General features: G+C 36.1%; 1 protein-coding gene across 2 annotated transcripts in view; it reads left to right on the top strand.

Annotated features, from left to right (window-relative positions):
• The window catches only part of SPRED1 (sprouty related EVH1 domain containing 1), a 137,182-nt gene that overhangs the window by 55,173 nt on the left and 65,552 nt on the right, over window positions 1–16,457 (top strand). For both annotated transcript variants that reach the window (XM_058738247.1, XM_058738246.1), the window contains exon 2: window positions 9,875–10,049. In XM_058738247.1, coding sequence (XP_058594230.1) covers window positions 9,875–10,049 — 175 coding nt within the window. The remainder of the gene's footprint in view (window positions 1–9,874; window positions 10,050–16,457) is intronic.

Below are 16,457 nucleotides of genomic sequence, written 5' to 3'. Positions count from 1 at the left end.
CCACTTATGTATCTTAAACAAGCAAACCTGATAGAACTTAGAGATCAGCTCACTTGACACTGTCAAGAGCTTCTTCATTGTTATCATGGCTACATAGTATTGCATTGAAAGGCGGTATTTAAAAAAAAAATTTTTTTAATGTTTATTTTTGAGAGAGCGAGTGTGTGAGCGGGGGAGGGGCAGAGAGAGAGGTAGACACAGAATCTAAAGCAGGCTCCAGGCTCTGAGCTGTCAGCATAGAGCCCAGCACGAGGCTCGAACTCATGAAACATGAGATCATGACCCGAGATGAAGTCAGACACTTAACCAACTGAGCCACCCAGATGCCCCGAAAGGCGGTATTTTTTTTTTTTTTTAATGGAAAACTTTTCTTGAGGTGGGGACTGCAGTCAGGAAGAGATGTGACTCCGGCAGGCAGGCAAGAGAGAAGTGATGTTCCTGGCTTTGATAATGGAAGGAAGCCACAAGCCAAGGAACATGACTTTTAGGAATTGGAAAAGACAAGGAAATGGATTCTCTTCTGTACCCTGCTGAAAGGAGTGCAGTGCTGTTGGCACCTTAATTTTAGCCCAATGATGCCCTCTGGACTTCCAGGGTGCAGAACTGTGTACATTGTGGTGTTGTAAGCCACTGATTTCAGTACTTTGTGATAATAAATACATGGTATACATTTTTTTTCTGTCAATTTGTTGCTTTTTTTTACTATATTTATGGCATTTTTGCTGTGCAGGACTGTGTTCAGTATAGTTGAATTTATCCCTTTAGCTTTTAATGGCTTCTGGATCTTAGGCCTTTCCTACTGTAAGATTATTTTAAAACCTATTTCATTCTCATGCTTTTTTAAAAAAAAATTTTTTTTAAACGTTTATTTGTTTTTGAGACAGAGAGACAGAGCATGCACAGGGGAGGGTCAGAGAGAGGGAGACACAAAATCTGAAACAGGCTCCAGGCTCTGAGCTGTCAGCACAGAGCCCGACGCGGGGCTCGAACTCACGGACTGCTAGATCATGACCTGAGCCGAAGTCGGCCGCTTAACCGACAGAGCCACCCAGGCGCCCCTCTCATGCTTTTATCTCATCATGAACTCTAGTATAAATGTTGGTTTCTTGTCTTCTACGTTCTGATCTCTTATTGACAATGAATATTTTTATACTTGAGCTCTTCTAACATAGACCTAGAGTACTTCAGAAGATGAAATCATGTCATCATTGCTGGTAATTAAGGAATCGGGGAATTAACAGTAGTGGTTTCAGAAGGCAGGAGACAAAGGTAGAGTTTTAAACTACTTTGGTAGATTGATAATACTATCTAGTGGAACCTAGAGTAGTTGATTCTAAAGGGATAGTTTGTGAGTACCTCTTCCCTTATCCTTTTTTGATTTTAGTTTTATTTTTCATTCTCCTGGAAGACTTCCCAGATGCCTATGACTTACTTAGAAGTGCTCCCATCATGCAGTATGAGGAAGATTGTGATACTTAGCTGTGGCTAACAATTCTTACTAAAAGTAAAAAGCCACCTCCCGGGTTTATTATGCAAACCCCTCAAATACAAAATGAGACAAATTTAGACAGTTTCAGATATCATAATGTCATAGAGTTGATTTAATATATTAAGGCCTTATAATAGTAACATTTATTGGGCACTTAACTATTCTCCAGATATGTGCTAAACACTTTACTTGCATTTCCTCATTTACTTTCCAAGTACTATCATAGATGGTTATAACCCCCATTTACAGACCAGGAAAATGGGCATACAGGGAGCTTAAGTAATTTAATTTGCTCAAGATTATAATTTTGAGGTGATGCAACTGCCTTTGGAATCCAGGAAGTCTGACTTGCTATTAAACACAATGCTGTTAATTGCCATGTGCTGCTTTGGATTGATGATTACTATGTGGAAAATAATATTTGCTCCGAGTTTGAAGTTACCAATACAAAACAAGTAATTCAAGACCATTATCTTTAAAATCAAACTCAACCTTTTATTTCATTATCTGTAAAATGCTGAAATAACCTATCTCATTAGGATTGGTGTAGTCCAGTTCTGTTACTGCTTTTGCTCTTTGAGAGATTTTTAAAAACACAAACCAGAGCATTCTACTCCCTTGGCATTGTCACCCTGTGGTCTCTTTATTGTGATAAAACAGAGTACTAATTTTGAGCATGGTATGGAAGACCTGATACAGTAAGGTCCAGTGAGTTAACCTATTATTTGTCCTTAAACATGACGTACTTTTGTCATGCTCCCTCCATAGAGTGTCCTTAGTTTTTTTTCCACCCGATACACTGATATTCCAACCCCCATCAAATATGAATATTAGTCATCTCCTATACTTTGCATTTTGTGGTTATATATCCCATTATTTATATTTCCCACTAAGTTATGAGCTTCTAGGGCGAGACCATAACTTTAAAATTTTATTTATGTATGAAGCATAGAAATAAATGCTCACTAGGTAAATGAATAGATGTAGTAATGAATAGAGTAGTAATGAATAGAATAGTAATGTGGTTATCTTCTGAATATCATCTGCATTTTTTTATAGTTGAGAAAATAAGTACTTATAGTGTGAAGTGCTGTATCATTCTAAATTATTTCTATTAAGTGCTTCCTTTTTCTCTTATATCCAGTCTCTCTAATAATGTTTAATATTTGGATGGTAATATTTACTTAAAATATACGCTTTAGGATAATGTTTTTTCACTGTAAATATCACTCTATGGAAAAATATAAATTCTTATTGTACTGAACAAATCTTAAGGGATTCTAAGGTTTGTGGGGGGTTTGGTGTGTGTGTGTGTGTGTGTGTGTGTGAGAGAGAGAGAGAGAGAGAGAGAGAGTATTTTTGGCCATTTTGTTTGGTACTGTTGTAGTTAGAAATGGAAAATAGTTCTCTTTGTCTCCTGCATATAGATTGCTTTCATATCCTCAGGAAAGTCACCCTCATCTTTTGTATTAGTTTCTGGTTGCTACAGTGACAAATTACTACAAACTTAGTGGCTTTAAATAACACAATTTTATTATATTGTAGTGTGAAGGTTAGAAGTCCAAATAGATCTCACTGGGATAAAATCAAGGTATTGGTAGAGCTGCATTCCTATTGGAGGATCTAGGGAATGCGTTTCCTTGCCTTTCCAGCTTCTAGAAGCCTGCATTCACTGTCTCCTGACCCCTTCTTCCATCTTTAAAGCCAAGCAGTATAACATCTTCAAATCTTTGATTCTGACCTCCTCTTCTGCCTCCCTTTCCCACTTTAATTGATCATCTACTAGTTTCATTTTTATTTTCTGGAATTAGTGTATTTCATGTTCTTGGAAGTGTAGTAATTTTATGATTTGCTTAAGAGAGGATGATGTAACTCCACCTAACCAGCGTTCGGTTGACTCATTTGTAAGGAAATACCACCTTCACAAATCTCTAAGTTATGGCCTAAAAATCTATTGCGGAGCAACTTTGCCCTTTAAATGGAATATTCTTTTTTTTTTAAAATTTTTTTTAAGTTTATTTATTTTGAGAGAGAGAGCAAGCAGAGGAGGGGCAAAGGGAGAGAGAATCCCAAGCAGGCTCCGCACCGTCAGCACAGAGGCCACTGTGGGGGTCAAACCCACGAACCGTGAGATCATGACTTGAGCCAAAACCAAGAGTTGGATACCTAACCACCTGAGCCACCCAGGTACCCCTAGAGCAAATATTCTTAATCTCAGCCTTGTGAACCTTTTCTTGGAAGGGACTGTGAATCTGCAAAATTGTATTCAAATGTGATTTTTTAGCCATATATATATTCTTCAGGGGAGTTGGTTTGTTGTTTTGATCACAATTTCAGTAGTATCAGTAATCACCCTGACCCCTCAATTTGAGAACCATTACTATATAAAACAAACTGAATGACTTGTACAGTTCTGGCCTTTTCTCAGATCTGTTTCCTAAATGTAGACATTTCTAACTGCATATTGGTCATTCATAATGGTGTAGCTGACTGTTTTTAAGCTTACCATTTCATTTTTTTTTATTGTTTATTTTTTAGAGACAGAGCATGAGCGGGGGAGGGGCAGAGAGAGAGAGGGAGAGGGAGACAGAATCCCAAGCAGGCTCCAGTCTCTGACCTGTTAGCACAGAGCTCCACGCAGAGTTTGAACTCACAAACTGCAAGATCATGACCTGAGCTGAAGTCGGACACTTAACTGAGCCACTCAGGCGCCTCAAACTTACCATTTCTTTCTATCTTTCTTGCTTTCTTTCTTCTTCTTTTTTTTTTTTTAATGCTTATTTGTTTTTGAGAGAGAGACACAGTGTGAGCAGGAAAGGGGCAAAGAGAGAGAGAGATAGAGAATCAGAAGCAGGCTCCAGGCTCCAAGCTGTCAGCACAGAGCCCGACACAGAGCTTGAACCCCTGAACTGTGAGATCATGACCTGAGCAGAAGTCGGACGCTTAACTGAGCTACCCAGGCGCCCCCTAAACTTACCATTTCTAAAATACTTTCCTTTCTTTGTCTGCCTTTTCTTCCTCTCTGTTTCTCTCTCCTTTCTTCTCTACTGTCCCATCCTACCACACCTCTGTACTTCATTCTGAGAGCAGTTTGGTTCCATGGTCTTAAGTCTTTATTTGTAATTGTTTCTTTTATCTTTCTGCCAGAGACTGCATATTTTTTCTGTTTTTCTTTAGTAATAGTGTACCCTGTTTTTAGATGGGAACATGGTTGCCTGGAAATATAGACTGCATTTCCTAGCTTATATGACAGGTATGCATGGTATTGTGACAAAGCAATAATCAGAATTGTTTATATAAATATGTTTATTAAGATACTTTAGTATGTAAAATTTGTTGTAATTTGTTAAAATTGTCTAAGTAAACCCTAGCCACAGTCTCCCCTTGTCATATATCTTTTTCTGTACTTTCGAGCTGTGTAAATGTATATTAAACATCTTCTTTAAGTAGGAGACTTCTTAGGTAAGGAATAAATGATGTATATTGCCAGTATCCTTGTAATAATTTGGCAGTTTTTTTGGTGAAAATATAATTGAGCCCTGTTTTGAAATAATGTTAAATATATAGGTGAAGTTAAAAAAAAGAATAAAGCTACACCTGGAAGTGTTAAAGCATGTAAAGGTAGGAAGGTTTAGAGGTTGGGTTAAGTTTAGGAAGGGGATGGGTAAATTTTCTGGTACAAATCCATTTTTCTGGTACAAATGCTAGACCAGAGTGGATCCTAGATACAAAAAGAAATTATAAAAGTAGGTCTCAATTCACCAGCACTATGTACAGCAGCTTTGAAGACCTGGTCGCCATGCTCAGTGGAAACAAAACCGTAAAAAGCTGAGAAACAAAGACCAAATTGCATTTAATTTCTGGCCAATGGTAGAAGACTAGTGTGGGCTATAATTCAGCAGATACATGAATATTTGCTCTGCCAGACATGTTGATTTTAAGCAGTTTTTTACTTTAGCAGAAAATAGAGAATTCTGTACACTTAAATGACGTTAAAAAGAAAAAGTTTTATCTCTTCAAAGGATGTAAGAGGTTTAAAACAGGTATGTATGATATCTTATAGAAAGTCACCAGTGCAGTTATAAAGGAAAAGAAATACATTTGACCATGGTAAAATAAAAGCTTTGTTGTTTGAAAGACATTAAAAAAATAAGCCACAGATCAGAAGATAATTATAATTCACATTAACTGACAAAGGATTAGCATCTATAATATAAAGAATTTATGTAAGTCAATAGAAGAAAGACAACTCAGTTGAAAATTAGAGATGGTATAGAAAGAATGAAGAGAACAAGAAGACAGTTGGGTGCATGTATAATAGGCTTGGTAATAACAAAACAAGAGTATTCTACAAGGGAGAAAAGAAACTAAAAAAGAAGGACATTTTTAAGCCAAGGACATTTTGCTTATTAGACAGTTAAAACTATTAGGGCTTGTAGAATTTTCTGTAACTGTACCCCTGATTTGGTATGAAATATTTTTGCCAGTGTGCACATGTGAAAATGCAACCATAATAGGCATTTACCACAAAATTCAATCAAGTATGACTTTAAAGTTATTCTGATTGTGTATAATACAGTACTGCTATTTTAGAAGAAACTACATGGATCAATATAAGAGAGGCAAAATTTATCTTCATGTTTGGTCTTCTTTTGCCTTTAACTTTATTAAAATACCAGTTGAAAATTCTAGAAAATAAAGGTCATGGTGACTAAGAATTTTAGATAATTTAGAGCACTTACCTAACCACATCAATAAATCCTCCTGGCTTTCTCCAAAATAGACCCAAATCAGTCTATTCTTCTTGTGTTCATTATTATCACCCAAGGCCAATCCAACATTACTTCTCACCTGGACTTGTACATTAGTTGTTTAATTCACTGACTATGGCTGAAAGGATATATTTGATACAGTTGTTCAGATGAGATCAGAGATTAGCAATTGAGATACAATTTAGATATTGAATAAAATAAAGGAAACCCAGCAATGTTTTACAATAAGAGCCTCTTCACTTCATTAGAGTGAAAGCTAGGCTGAAAGGTGGTTATTACGTAGTCCACTACCAAAGGGAAGAACAGAGCTTTAGTTTGAAGTATTTTAAAAAATTAAAGAACTTGGGGCGCCTGGGTGGTGCAGTCGGTTAAGCGTCCGACTTCAGCCAGGTCACGATCTCGCGGTCCGTGAGTTCGAGCCCCGCGTCAGGCTCTGGGCTGATGGCTCGGAGCCTGGAGCCTGTTTCCGATTCTGTGTCTCCCTCTCTCTCTGCCCCTCCCCCGTTCATGCTCTGTCTCTCTCTGTCCAAAAAATAAATAAAAAATGTTGAAAAAAAAAAATTAAAAAAAAAAATTAAAGAACTAATTATTGTCAGATTTGACTTTTTTAGATCAGTCACAAGGGCCTTTCAACTAAGTATTAAAGAAGCTCAAGAGTGAAATTGCTGCATTCTTACCAGTAAGAATAAATTGTCATTGTAAATGGCTGTTGTCTCAAACTGATAGACTAACAGATTACAAATACGGTACACACAGAGAGTAACCAACAAGTTCTTACATTTTAACTCCATGATGGCAAATACTATTTTTCTTTATTTTCCACATTTACTAGAATGGGCTTCTATTGTTTACATAATCAGGGGAAAATGTTTATTACTGTTTCAAATGGAATAATACAATTTGGTTCCTTGCTCTAAGGCCATTTTTATCTAAGGAGGAGGTGACAAGTACAAATTTTATTGTGCTACACAGCAGATATGATAGTTTGTAAGAGCTGCCATTAGTCTTTAGGTGTAGATGCATATTTTAGACAAAAGAGTTGCTACTTTTATTTAGGTAATGAAGACATTTGAAGGCAAAGAGACTATGAGAATTAAAAGCACATGTGAAAAGATTAACCTTGGCAGGAAGGTCTAAAAAAAGAAAAACACCCTCCCCCCACCCCCCCAAAAAAACCCCACACATAACCACCCCACACATTTATTGAACAACTCGAAAAATTGTATGGTAAGTATTCTAGTCTTAGGTCTTGAAGTTGGAAGCTGAATTGTTAAATTATAAACCGATGAAGACTGTGGTATGGGGAGTACAGATTTATTGATATAAGTTTCTGGAATACTTTAAAGCTTGAAAGATCAGCTTGAATAGATAAGGGAAACAGTGACGTATTTGGTATAGTTGAAAACATGAAATTTAAAAAAGTGTATATAAGTTTCTGGTTAGCTTTAAAACTTACTGTATTAAGATGAACAATGAATCAGGCAACCTTATTCTTCGACTGAAAAGATCTTTATTTTATCTGATTTTCCTAGGAAGGACAACACATCCCTTCTAGGTGGGACTTTATAAAGTAGAAAAAAAAAGGTAATTGGGGTGCCAAAGGAAATTATGTTAGGGCTATTTATTTATTTATTTATTTACATTTTAGAGAAAAAGAGGGGGAGGAGTGAGGGTGGGGAGAGAGAAAATCTTAAGCAGCCTCCCTGTTGAGTGCCCCATGACCCTGAGATCATGGATCTGAACTGAAATCAAGAGTTGGATGCTTATTTGACTGACCTACCCAGGCGCCCTGGGATACTTATTTTTTTAAAAAAATGTATTCATATATCATTAAAGAGAACATTCTAAAATTTTACAGCATCTTCAGTAATGCCAAGATATACTTAAAATGTAAGTTCTATATTATGTTACTTTTAATTTATAAATAGTAATTATAAAATAATTTTTGAAGAAACAGAAATGAAGGAAAAATACCTAACTTCACCATCCTAAAATAACTACTTGGGGGTTTTTATATTTTCTAATAATCTTTTTTACACACATTTTTATATATTTTTTTTTTTTTTAATTTTTTTTTCCAACGTTTTTTATTTATTTTTGGGACAGAGAGAGACAGACAGAGCATGAACGGGGGAGGTGCAGAGAGAGGGAGACACAGAATCGGAAACAGGCTCCAGGCTCCGAGCCATCAGCCCAGAGCCTGACGCGGGGCTCGAACTCACGGACCGCGAGATCGTGACCTGGCTGAAGTCGGACGCTTAACCGACTGCGCCACCCAGGCGCCCCTGTATTTTTTAGAACTAGAACAGTGGTTCTGCTTATTTGGTGGGTAGGAGACTTCAGGGAATTTTCTGGAGTTATGACAGTGTTCTATATCTTGGTTATTGTGTTGGTTAGATGTAGATGTGTACATTTGTCAGAAATTGTTGAATTTTATATTTAAGATCTGTATGTTATAGTATACCTCAACAAAATAAATCTGCAAAGTTAAACAAAAGCTAGGGGGAGATTTCAGCCAATCACTAGGACAGCAGAAATGACACCTGGCAATGTAACACTTAGAACATGCAAAGACATGAAGTAGCACAGAACTGTCACACAGAGCCTCAACTGAGATGCATAATAACCAACACACATTTAAGTTCTATTAATAAAAAATTTTTAAGTTTATTTATTTTGAGAGTATGAGAGGGAGAGAGAGAATATCAAGCAGGTTCCACGCTTATTGCAGAGCCTAATGAAGAGCTCAGTCCAACAACTGTGAAGTCATGACCTGAGCCAGAATCAAGAATCAGTTGCTTAACCAGCTGAACCACCCAGGCACCCTTAATAGTTTTCCGGGAAGTCATCAGGGTGTACTACTTTTAGAAAGGGTTTCACTACTAATTATTATATTAAAAGTTTGGAACTAAAATGCTTAGATGTCAGTAGACTAGAATATTAGTATATGAAACATTTCTTAGGTTTTATGTAAAGAACAGTTGTGGTTAATATTGGGAAATGATTCTGGCTAGAACTAGAGTGTGGTCTCTTTAGAGTAGAGTCTGCTAAAAAGAGGGCATGAAAAGTTTTTGGGCATGACTTTGCTTGATTAGTTGCTGAAACAGAACATTTGTCTTTATATGATTTATCTGAGGTAGATTCCTAGTTAGAAGAACTAATGATCTAGAAATGTTAGATACTTAGAGATGTCACATTTTATGTACTAAAATATAGCAGTAATTTGTCCTGGTTGTTTTTTGCAGCAGGTGGAAAATAGACAAGTTTGATGGTGGCCTGTGTAGTTTGACAATATTTGTGTTTGGGGTCCTTTATAACTTGTTCCGTGACCATCAGATAGATGTCCTGGAGGTACTCAAATGACGAATTGAAATAAGAGATCTGTAGTGTTTTATTGTAATGTTGGGCTTCAAAATAAAGGTTAACCTTTTAAATTAGTTTGTGGGTTTTTTACCTCTTTCAAATAGATTACCTTGTGGACTATCATGGAAGTAGGAAACATATTAGTTGCCACACATTAACTAATGTGGTCTTTGTTTCTCAAATAAGACTGACAGCTTGGCTTTTTCTTGTTTATGGAAAACCTAATTTCAAATCTTTGCATCTGTTTTAGTAATAGTTATGCACGAGTGCGAGCTGTGGTGATGACCCGGGATGACTCAAGTGGTGGATGGTTACCACTTGGAGGGAGTGGACTAAGCTGCGTCACTGTCTTCAAAGTCCCTCACCAGGAAGAGAATGGCTGCGCTGACTTTTTTATCCGTGGAGAGCGACTCAGGGACAAAATGGTAATGAATAATGTATCTGTTGATATAATTTTAAGGTTCTATAGATTGAATTATCTACTTAAAGTTTTGCTGAGTGTACCATTATTTATGAGAATTATTTTTGTCCTGGATCAGCGATTATGTTTCTAAGTTCTTTAAATGTTAAAGATAGTGAAATATGCCAACTGGGACTCATTAATATACATATGTTAGAAGGGAGCTGCAATTTTTAATTAGATTTAATGCAAAAGTATTCATGAATAGTCCACACAGTTATTAAACTAGGTACACACTGCCTTTCCTTCTTTCCCACCCTTTCTTCCATAGACTGGTGGTTGACAAACTAAAGTGCACAGGGAATATCCAGGTCTGCTATGTATTTGTATGGCCCATGAGTTCAGAATGGTTTTAACATTTTTTTAAAGTTTATTTTTGTTTATTTTGAGTGAGAGATAGAGAGCAAGCAGGGGAGGGGCAGAGAAAGGGGGCGAGAGAGAATCCCAAGCAGGCTCCACACTGTCAGTGCAGAGCCTGATAGGGGGCCCATACTCAAAAAACCATGAGTCAAAGTCAAGAGTTGAATGCTTAACTGACTGAGCCACCCGGGTGCCCCTGGTTTTTACATTTTTAATGACTGAAAAAATATTGAAGAAGAGTAATCATTTTGTGACACATGATAATTATATAAAATTCAGATTTAAGTATCCGAAAGTGAAGTTTTATTGGAACATAGCCTAGCTCATTCGTTTACATTTGTCTATGACTGCTTTCATATTACAATGACAAAATTGAACAGTTGCAGCAGAGAGCATAAGTATCTCGACCCTTACAGAATATTTTACTGGCTCCTACCCTGGACTCTTTTCTCAGGTTCTTTCTCTTCATTCTCTATTAATCTAGTTGTCCTAGGCACATAAGACTACCTGGTTGCCAGCCTTGATTTTAATACTACATCTTCCGTGCAGATGAATGTTTTCTTACATCTGTGTATTTTAAAATTTGAATCTCAACGTTGATAATGTTAGATACTTACTCTCTTTTAATTGGTGTGGAAAGCTCTTTCTCCTTTGTTCGTTTGTGAGCCAGAAAACAACTGCAGTTGTATCTGAGAAGCTGAGTAATGTTAATGTCATTTCTGTATCAAGCAAAAGGAAAGCATATACTTAGAAGCAAAATGAGAATAAAATGCCAAAAATTTCCAAGACTCTTGAAAATAACTTGAGTTCCCTTTAAATATGTAATTGTGGACTGTTTTGTGAGCCCATTTAGCATCAATAATGTTATCTCTCTTGAGAATGTGTTTTAAGTTCCAAATAATTCTTTCATACATGAACGTTTTGAATAAATCTACTTTTAATTTTGGTTTCTGGATATTTTTTACTACTAAAATATTTTAGTAATTTAGAGAGTTGCCTAACTTGTCTGTGCCCCAGTTTCTGCCTCAGTTAAATGGTGAGTTACCCTAAATCTTCTTGAAAGCCTTCCAACTCTAGTTTTTTGAGTTTATGATTCACATTCCTGACTGTGTATCTCAATTAACCAGAATGTGGTTTAAGGATTGTAGGAAACCCCAGTTGAAGTCATAAGTGTATATAGTAAATTTAACATGTCATCTCTAAAAGTTTAAATATTTAAAAGTGGTTTGTTTTTACTTAGGATAAGATGGTGGATGGCATATACTAATGCGTATTTAAAATACGCCTTGTAAACTTCTGTGAAAGAGGCTTTGGTGACCTGTCCTGGAGTTTATGCTTCTTGTCTGAGCTAATGATAACTGAGGGATGTTGTCGGAAGAGAAGTTGTAGATTTTTGGAACTGAGTGAGGTAGTGAAGATTTAAGACATGTTTTAATAGTAAAGATAGAAAAAGAGAAGACAAGTCAAAGGTGGACAAAGAATTGGAGAAAAAAGTTTGCTAGAAAAAGCATGAAACAAGGAAAAGATGACCTAGATGTAAAATAGAGAAAAGATATCTCAGAGTGAAACAGAATATTAGTTACATTAATGAAGATGAACAGTTTACGATAATTAAATACGAGACCAGATCTACGTAACTAGGAGTGAAGCTGGTCAGAGATCGCTCAGATTAATGGATTAGGTGGTTGCTGAGAGTGTTGCTTTGACAGAAAGCTAGTGAGAATAAAGCTGGGATTCAGAAAGAACACAAACTTATTTCCTTATGTTAGGACTTAATTTGAGCGCCTGAGTCCTAGGGTATAGAATCTTAATGGACTAACAAGAAAATAGGTTTTTCTGATAGCAGCACTAACCTAGGATTCAGAACATCCGTTGTTTTACCTAATCATTTCACCTAGAGGAAACTTGTTATTTGTGAGACAGGGATGATAAATATACCTCTATGTAGACACGAAAGAAAAATTACTTTTCAGTTGGAGGGTTGCCATTTTTCCTTTGGGATTAGCTATAGTAAAGAGTTAGGTTATGGGGACTTGTATGATCAAAAACAGAGGCAATAATGCATGGTTATACGTTGAAAATAGCAAAGTCTTTTGGAATCTCAAGACAAATGGGACAGAGAATTGAAGTAAGTAGATTATTTGGTCCCCTCTCCTGGGTAGTACACATCTGACCAAGATCCTTCTGAAGCTATGTATTTTTTCATTATCACTGCATTTGGGGATCATTAATGTTCATATCTGTAGATACTTTTATTGATTGGTTTCATTTTAATGCATTTTTCTGGGTTCTAGTTTCATGCTCTAAAGAAGTAGTACCTTATGACTGTTGAGTCTGTAAGTTTGCAAAATTCTTCCCAAGTTAATAGTAGTTCTTTTTTAAATCCTTCTTGGTAAGTAAACTACATGTTACTGTTGTCTTTATGCAACAGTTAATCATATAAAAGATATTTGGTAAAAACTGTTCTGTACCCATTTGTTATATGGTTCACATCTTAGCATCTTCTACTTTGGATGAATTTTAGTAGGTCAGAATACTGGTAACAATAGTGAAGAAGATAGCTTGTCTCAAGTGTAAAAGTACTCCGGTAGGAGATTTTTTCCAGGCTTTGATTTACAATGACTTGTACTAAAAATGTCTTCTTGTACTTCTCAAAGAGTTATATTTCACTTTTTTTTTCCTACACAAGAAAGGGAGCACAAATAAAGAGTAGGCTGATTGGGATTTTTTCAGGAAGGAAATATTTTGTGTGATTAGGTCAGTACCACTTCATTGGTTCATTCATTTCATTCAGAGAGATCAGAAATTATTTCCTATTTTTTGTAAGTTTACAGTATAGTGTAATACTGGTTTCAGGAGTAGAATTTTGTGATTCGTCACTTACATATATTACCCAGTGCTCAACAGAAGTGCCTTCCTTAATGCCCATCACCAATTTAGCCTATCCTCTGCCCACCTCCCTCCATCATCCTTCAGCTTGTTCTCTATAATTAAGAGTCTCTTATGGTTTGCTTCCTTCTCTTTTTGTTTTTCCCTTCCCCTGTGTTCATCTGTTTTAAGTTCCACATATGAGTGAAATCATATGGTATTTGTTTTACTCTGACTTAAGAAATTATTTCCTATAATGCTTACCTATAACTTGCCTGTGTTTATAATGCTTACAAAGGTAGAATTTCTCAGACTACCCTTTGATATCCTGAATTAAGCTTCTCCACCTGTGTGCTGTGCATGACTAGGTAAAAGTGGCAGGAGCTTCCAGGCTGCTTGTTTCTTCACCACCAGCAGCTCCTCATCTTCCCTTGTTGCCTTACAAATGTTATTTTTCAGGGCGCCTGGGTGTCTCTGTCGGTTAAGCTGCTGACTTTGGCTCAGGTCATGATCTTGCGGTTTGTGAATTCAGGCCCCGCGTCGGGCTCCATGCTGACAGCTCAGAGCCTGGAGCCTGCTTCGGATTCTGTGTCTCCCTCTCTCTGCTCCTGCTCATACCCTGTATCTATCTATCTATCTATCTATCTATCTATCTATCTCTCTCTCTCTCTCTCTCTCTCTCTCTCTCTCTCTTCAAAAATAAAGATTAAAAAACAACAACAACAAAAAAAACCAAATGTTACTTTTCTAAGTATGTCTAAGGAAAAAGTTGGAAAGTTCTGTTCTACATTGACTTTCATACTTTTTTGGTGATTGAGAATACATTCAAAAGAAGCTCTAGGCTTCGGTGCTGTAGTCTAAGATAATGAAGGTATTATTTCTCCCAGACACTTGGGGATGGATGGAATAGTATTTGGCAGTGATGGTTTCTCAGAACTGCTTTTTCCATTTATGTGAATTGTATCTTCCATTTCCTCCTAAATTTTGATTTCTTCAAGACAGGTTAGTGGTATCTTGGATCACGTTTTTTAAAATACTAAAATTCAACTGTTAATTTGTATAGATAATTCTCACTATGGAGCTTCACATTTCCCGTGATAGAAGCTTTCTGTTTGCATTCAGTTTTCAATAGATATAGTGACCCTTCTCTGTTAGTATCACGCTTCTGTTTCATAGGTAAACATTTTTACAGAGTATTTACCGTATGTATAGATGATATTATTTGATCGTTTTTAGCTGAATTGCATGTGATATTTAAATTGGAATACTGAATTCTAATATACCTTTAGAATCTTTATAAGTACCTGAATAAACTGTCAGTAATAATATTTAATATTTGCTAGAATATTTATTGCTAAACACGGTTTTTAATTGCCATGGGATTTTTAATTAGCTATTCTTAAGTTTATGTGGTAAATAATAAAAATACTATAAAGTTACTAGTTTAAAGCTGTTACACTGTTGAAAGCATGTGATGTACAAAGATATAACAAGAAATAGGATAGGCTGTATAGAAAGGTAAAGTAGGACATCTGGATTACCTAAAACATTCTGTGGAAACAAGAAAAAGGCACTGTTATCAAAGTGCTGTATCAAAGCAAAGTTAGAAGATAGATACATTATAAACAGTGACAAAGGTAATCTTAAAAAGAGGAAAGGAGAAATAGGAACATTTCAGGTTTTAAGAATTCATCAGAGACTTAAGGAATTATTTTTTGAATTAATAAGTTATTAGGTTTTGGATAAAAATGGTTGTAAAAATGAAAATGCCTATAAGATAATGATTCTGTTGTTTAAAAAGACATTGATAAATTGGGGTTTCTTTACTAGAGCCTAAAACAAGATTTTAGAGTATTTGTTTTCTAGGGAGAAAATAAAGTAGTTATAACACAGCAGGGGCTTTTTTAAAAATGAGACTTACCCACTCTGCACCATTGGAAACCTTAGAAGATCAGGTCTCATCTTTCTACCTTGGATTGAACTTTATAAAAGTACAGAGCAATTTTCTGCTTAGCTTTCCCCACTGTGCACCTCTGTGAATTATTCCATTATGAAACCTCCGTCCTTGTACAGAACTTCCCCTCCACTGAAAACCCATTGCATTAACAAGCTTTCCCCTGAGGATTCAGCAGCTCAGTCTCTTGAAAGATACTGGTTCTATTCACCATAATATCACAGAGTTAGAAAGTGCCAGTGGGAGTAGAGATGGTTCAGCATTTTTACTGTTCTGTATTCCCCTTACAGAATATTCTGTCAGCCATGTATTTAAGTGCTGCTGATGACACAGTACGACTCAGCTCACTGCCCTCTAGCTCATTGTCCTCTGTCCAGTGTAGCAGTTCCTTCCCTTAGCCAACCTTTCCACATCTGAGCCTCGTCATCATTCTTGGCTGCTTTCCTTTGCATAGTCTTGACCTTCTGGTCTTCATTTCAGCAGCCTACTTTCTGGGTCTGGTTCTTAAAACCGTTCTATTTGAGGAATTTTACAATTAACTGTCATTTCTGTTGGATTCCCCTTTTCTTGCTCTTACAGTGTCATGCTTATTCTATCACTTTATACCTCTGATTTTTCTCCCATTTTCACTAGACTCCTTTGGGCTTTAGTATCTTTCTTACTATTTTCCTTTGTAATCCCGTCTAAATTTTTCTTGTCAGTCATTCAAACCACTCTCATTCATATTTCAGTAGCCAATATATGCTGAGTTTTGCCTTAATCAATCCTACATTATTAAAAGGGAATATTCCCTTTTTAAAAGTGAGTCTTTTGTATAACATATTTATTGAGTGGTACTCAGTGTGCTGGATACTGTTCTAGGCACTGGGGATATGTAAATGAACAAAGAAGTCCTAGTTTTTAAGGCAGTATACCTTCTGGTGAGGGATGAAGAAATAGTATAATAAATAAGTGAAATATATAATATGCAAGAGAGTTCTAAGTGCTAAGGGGAAAAATAAAACAGGGAAAAAGAGATAGGGAGTATTTTGTAGGAAGGTATGTTAAAATTTTAGATTGAATAACCAAGGAAGATGTTAGTGAGAAAAGGTAGGTAACATTTGAGTAAAGATTTCTATTTGAATAAGGCCTTATATTTAAAATTAAAACAATTTCTTTTTTAATGTTTATTTTGAGAGAGAGACAGAGAGG

The sequence above is a fragment of the Neofelis nebulosa genome, chromosome 7 (genome assembly GCF_028018385.1).
Source record: "Neofelis nebulosa isolate mNeoNeb1 chromosome 7, mNeoNeb1.pri, whole genome shotgun sequence".
Taxonomy (NCBI): Eukaryota; Metazoa; Chordata; class Mammalia; order Carnivora; family Felidae; genus Neofelis; species Neofelis nebulosa.
The sequence above is the reverse complement of the archived record's forward strand: the minus strand, read 5'-3'. Positions and strand labels throughout refer to the sequence as shown.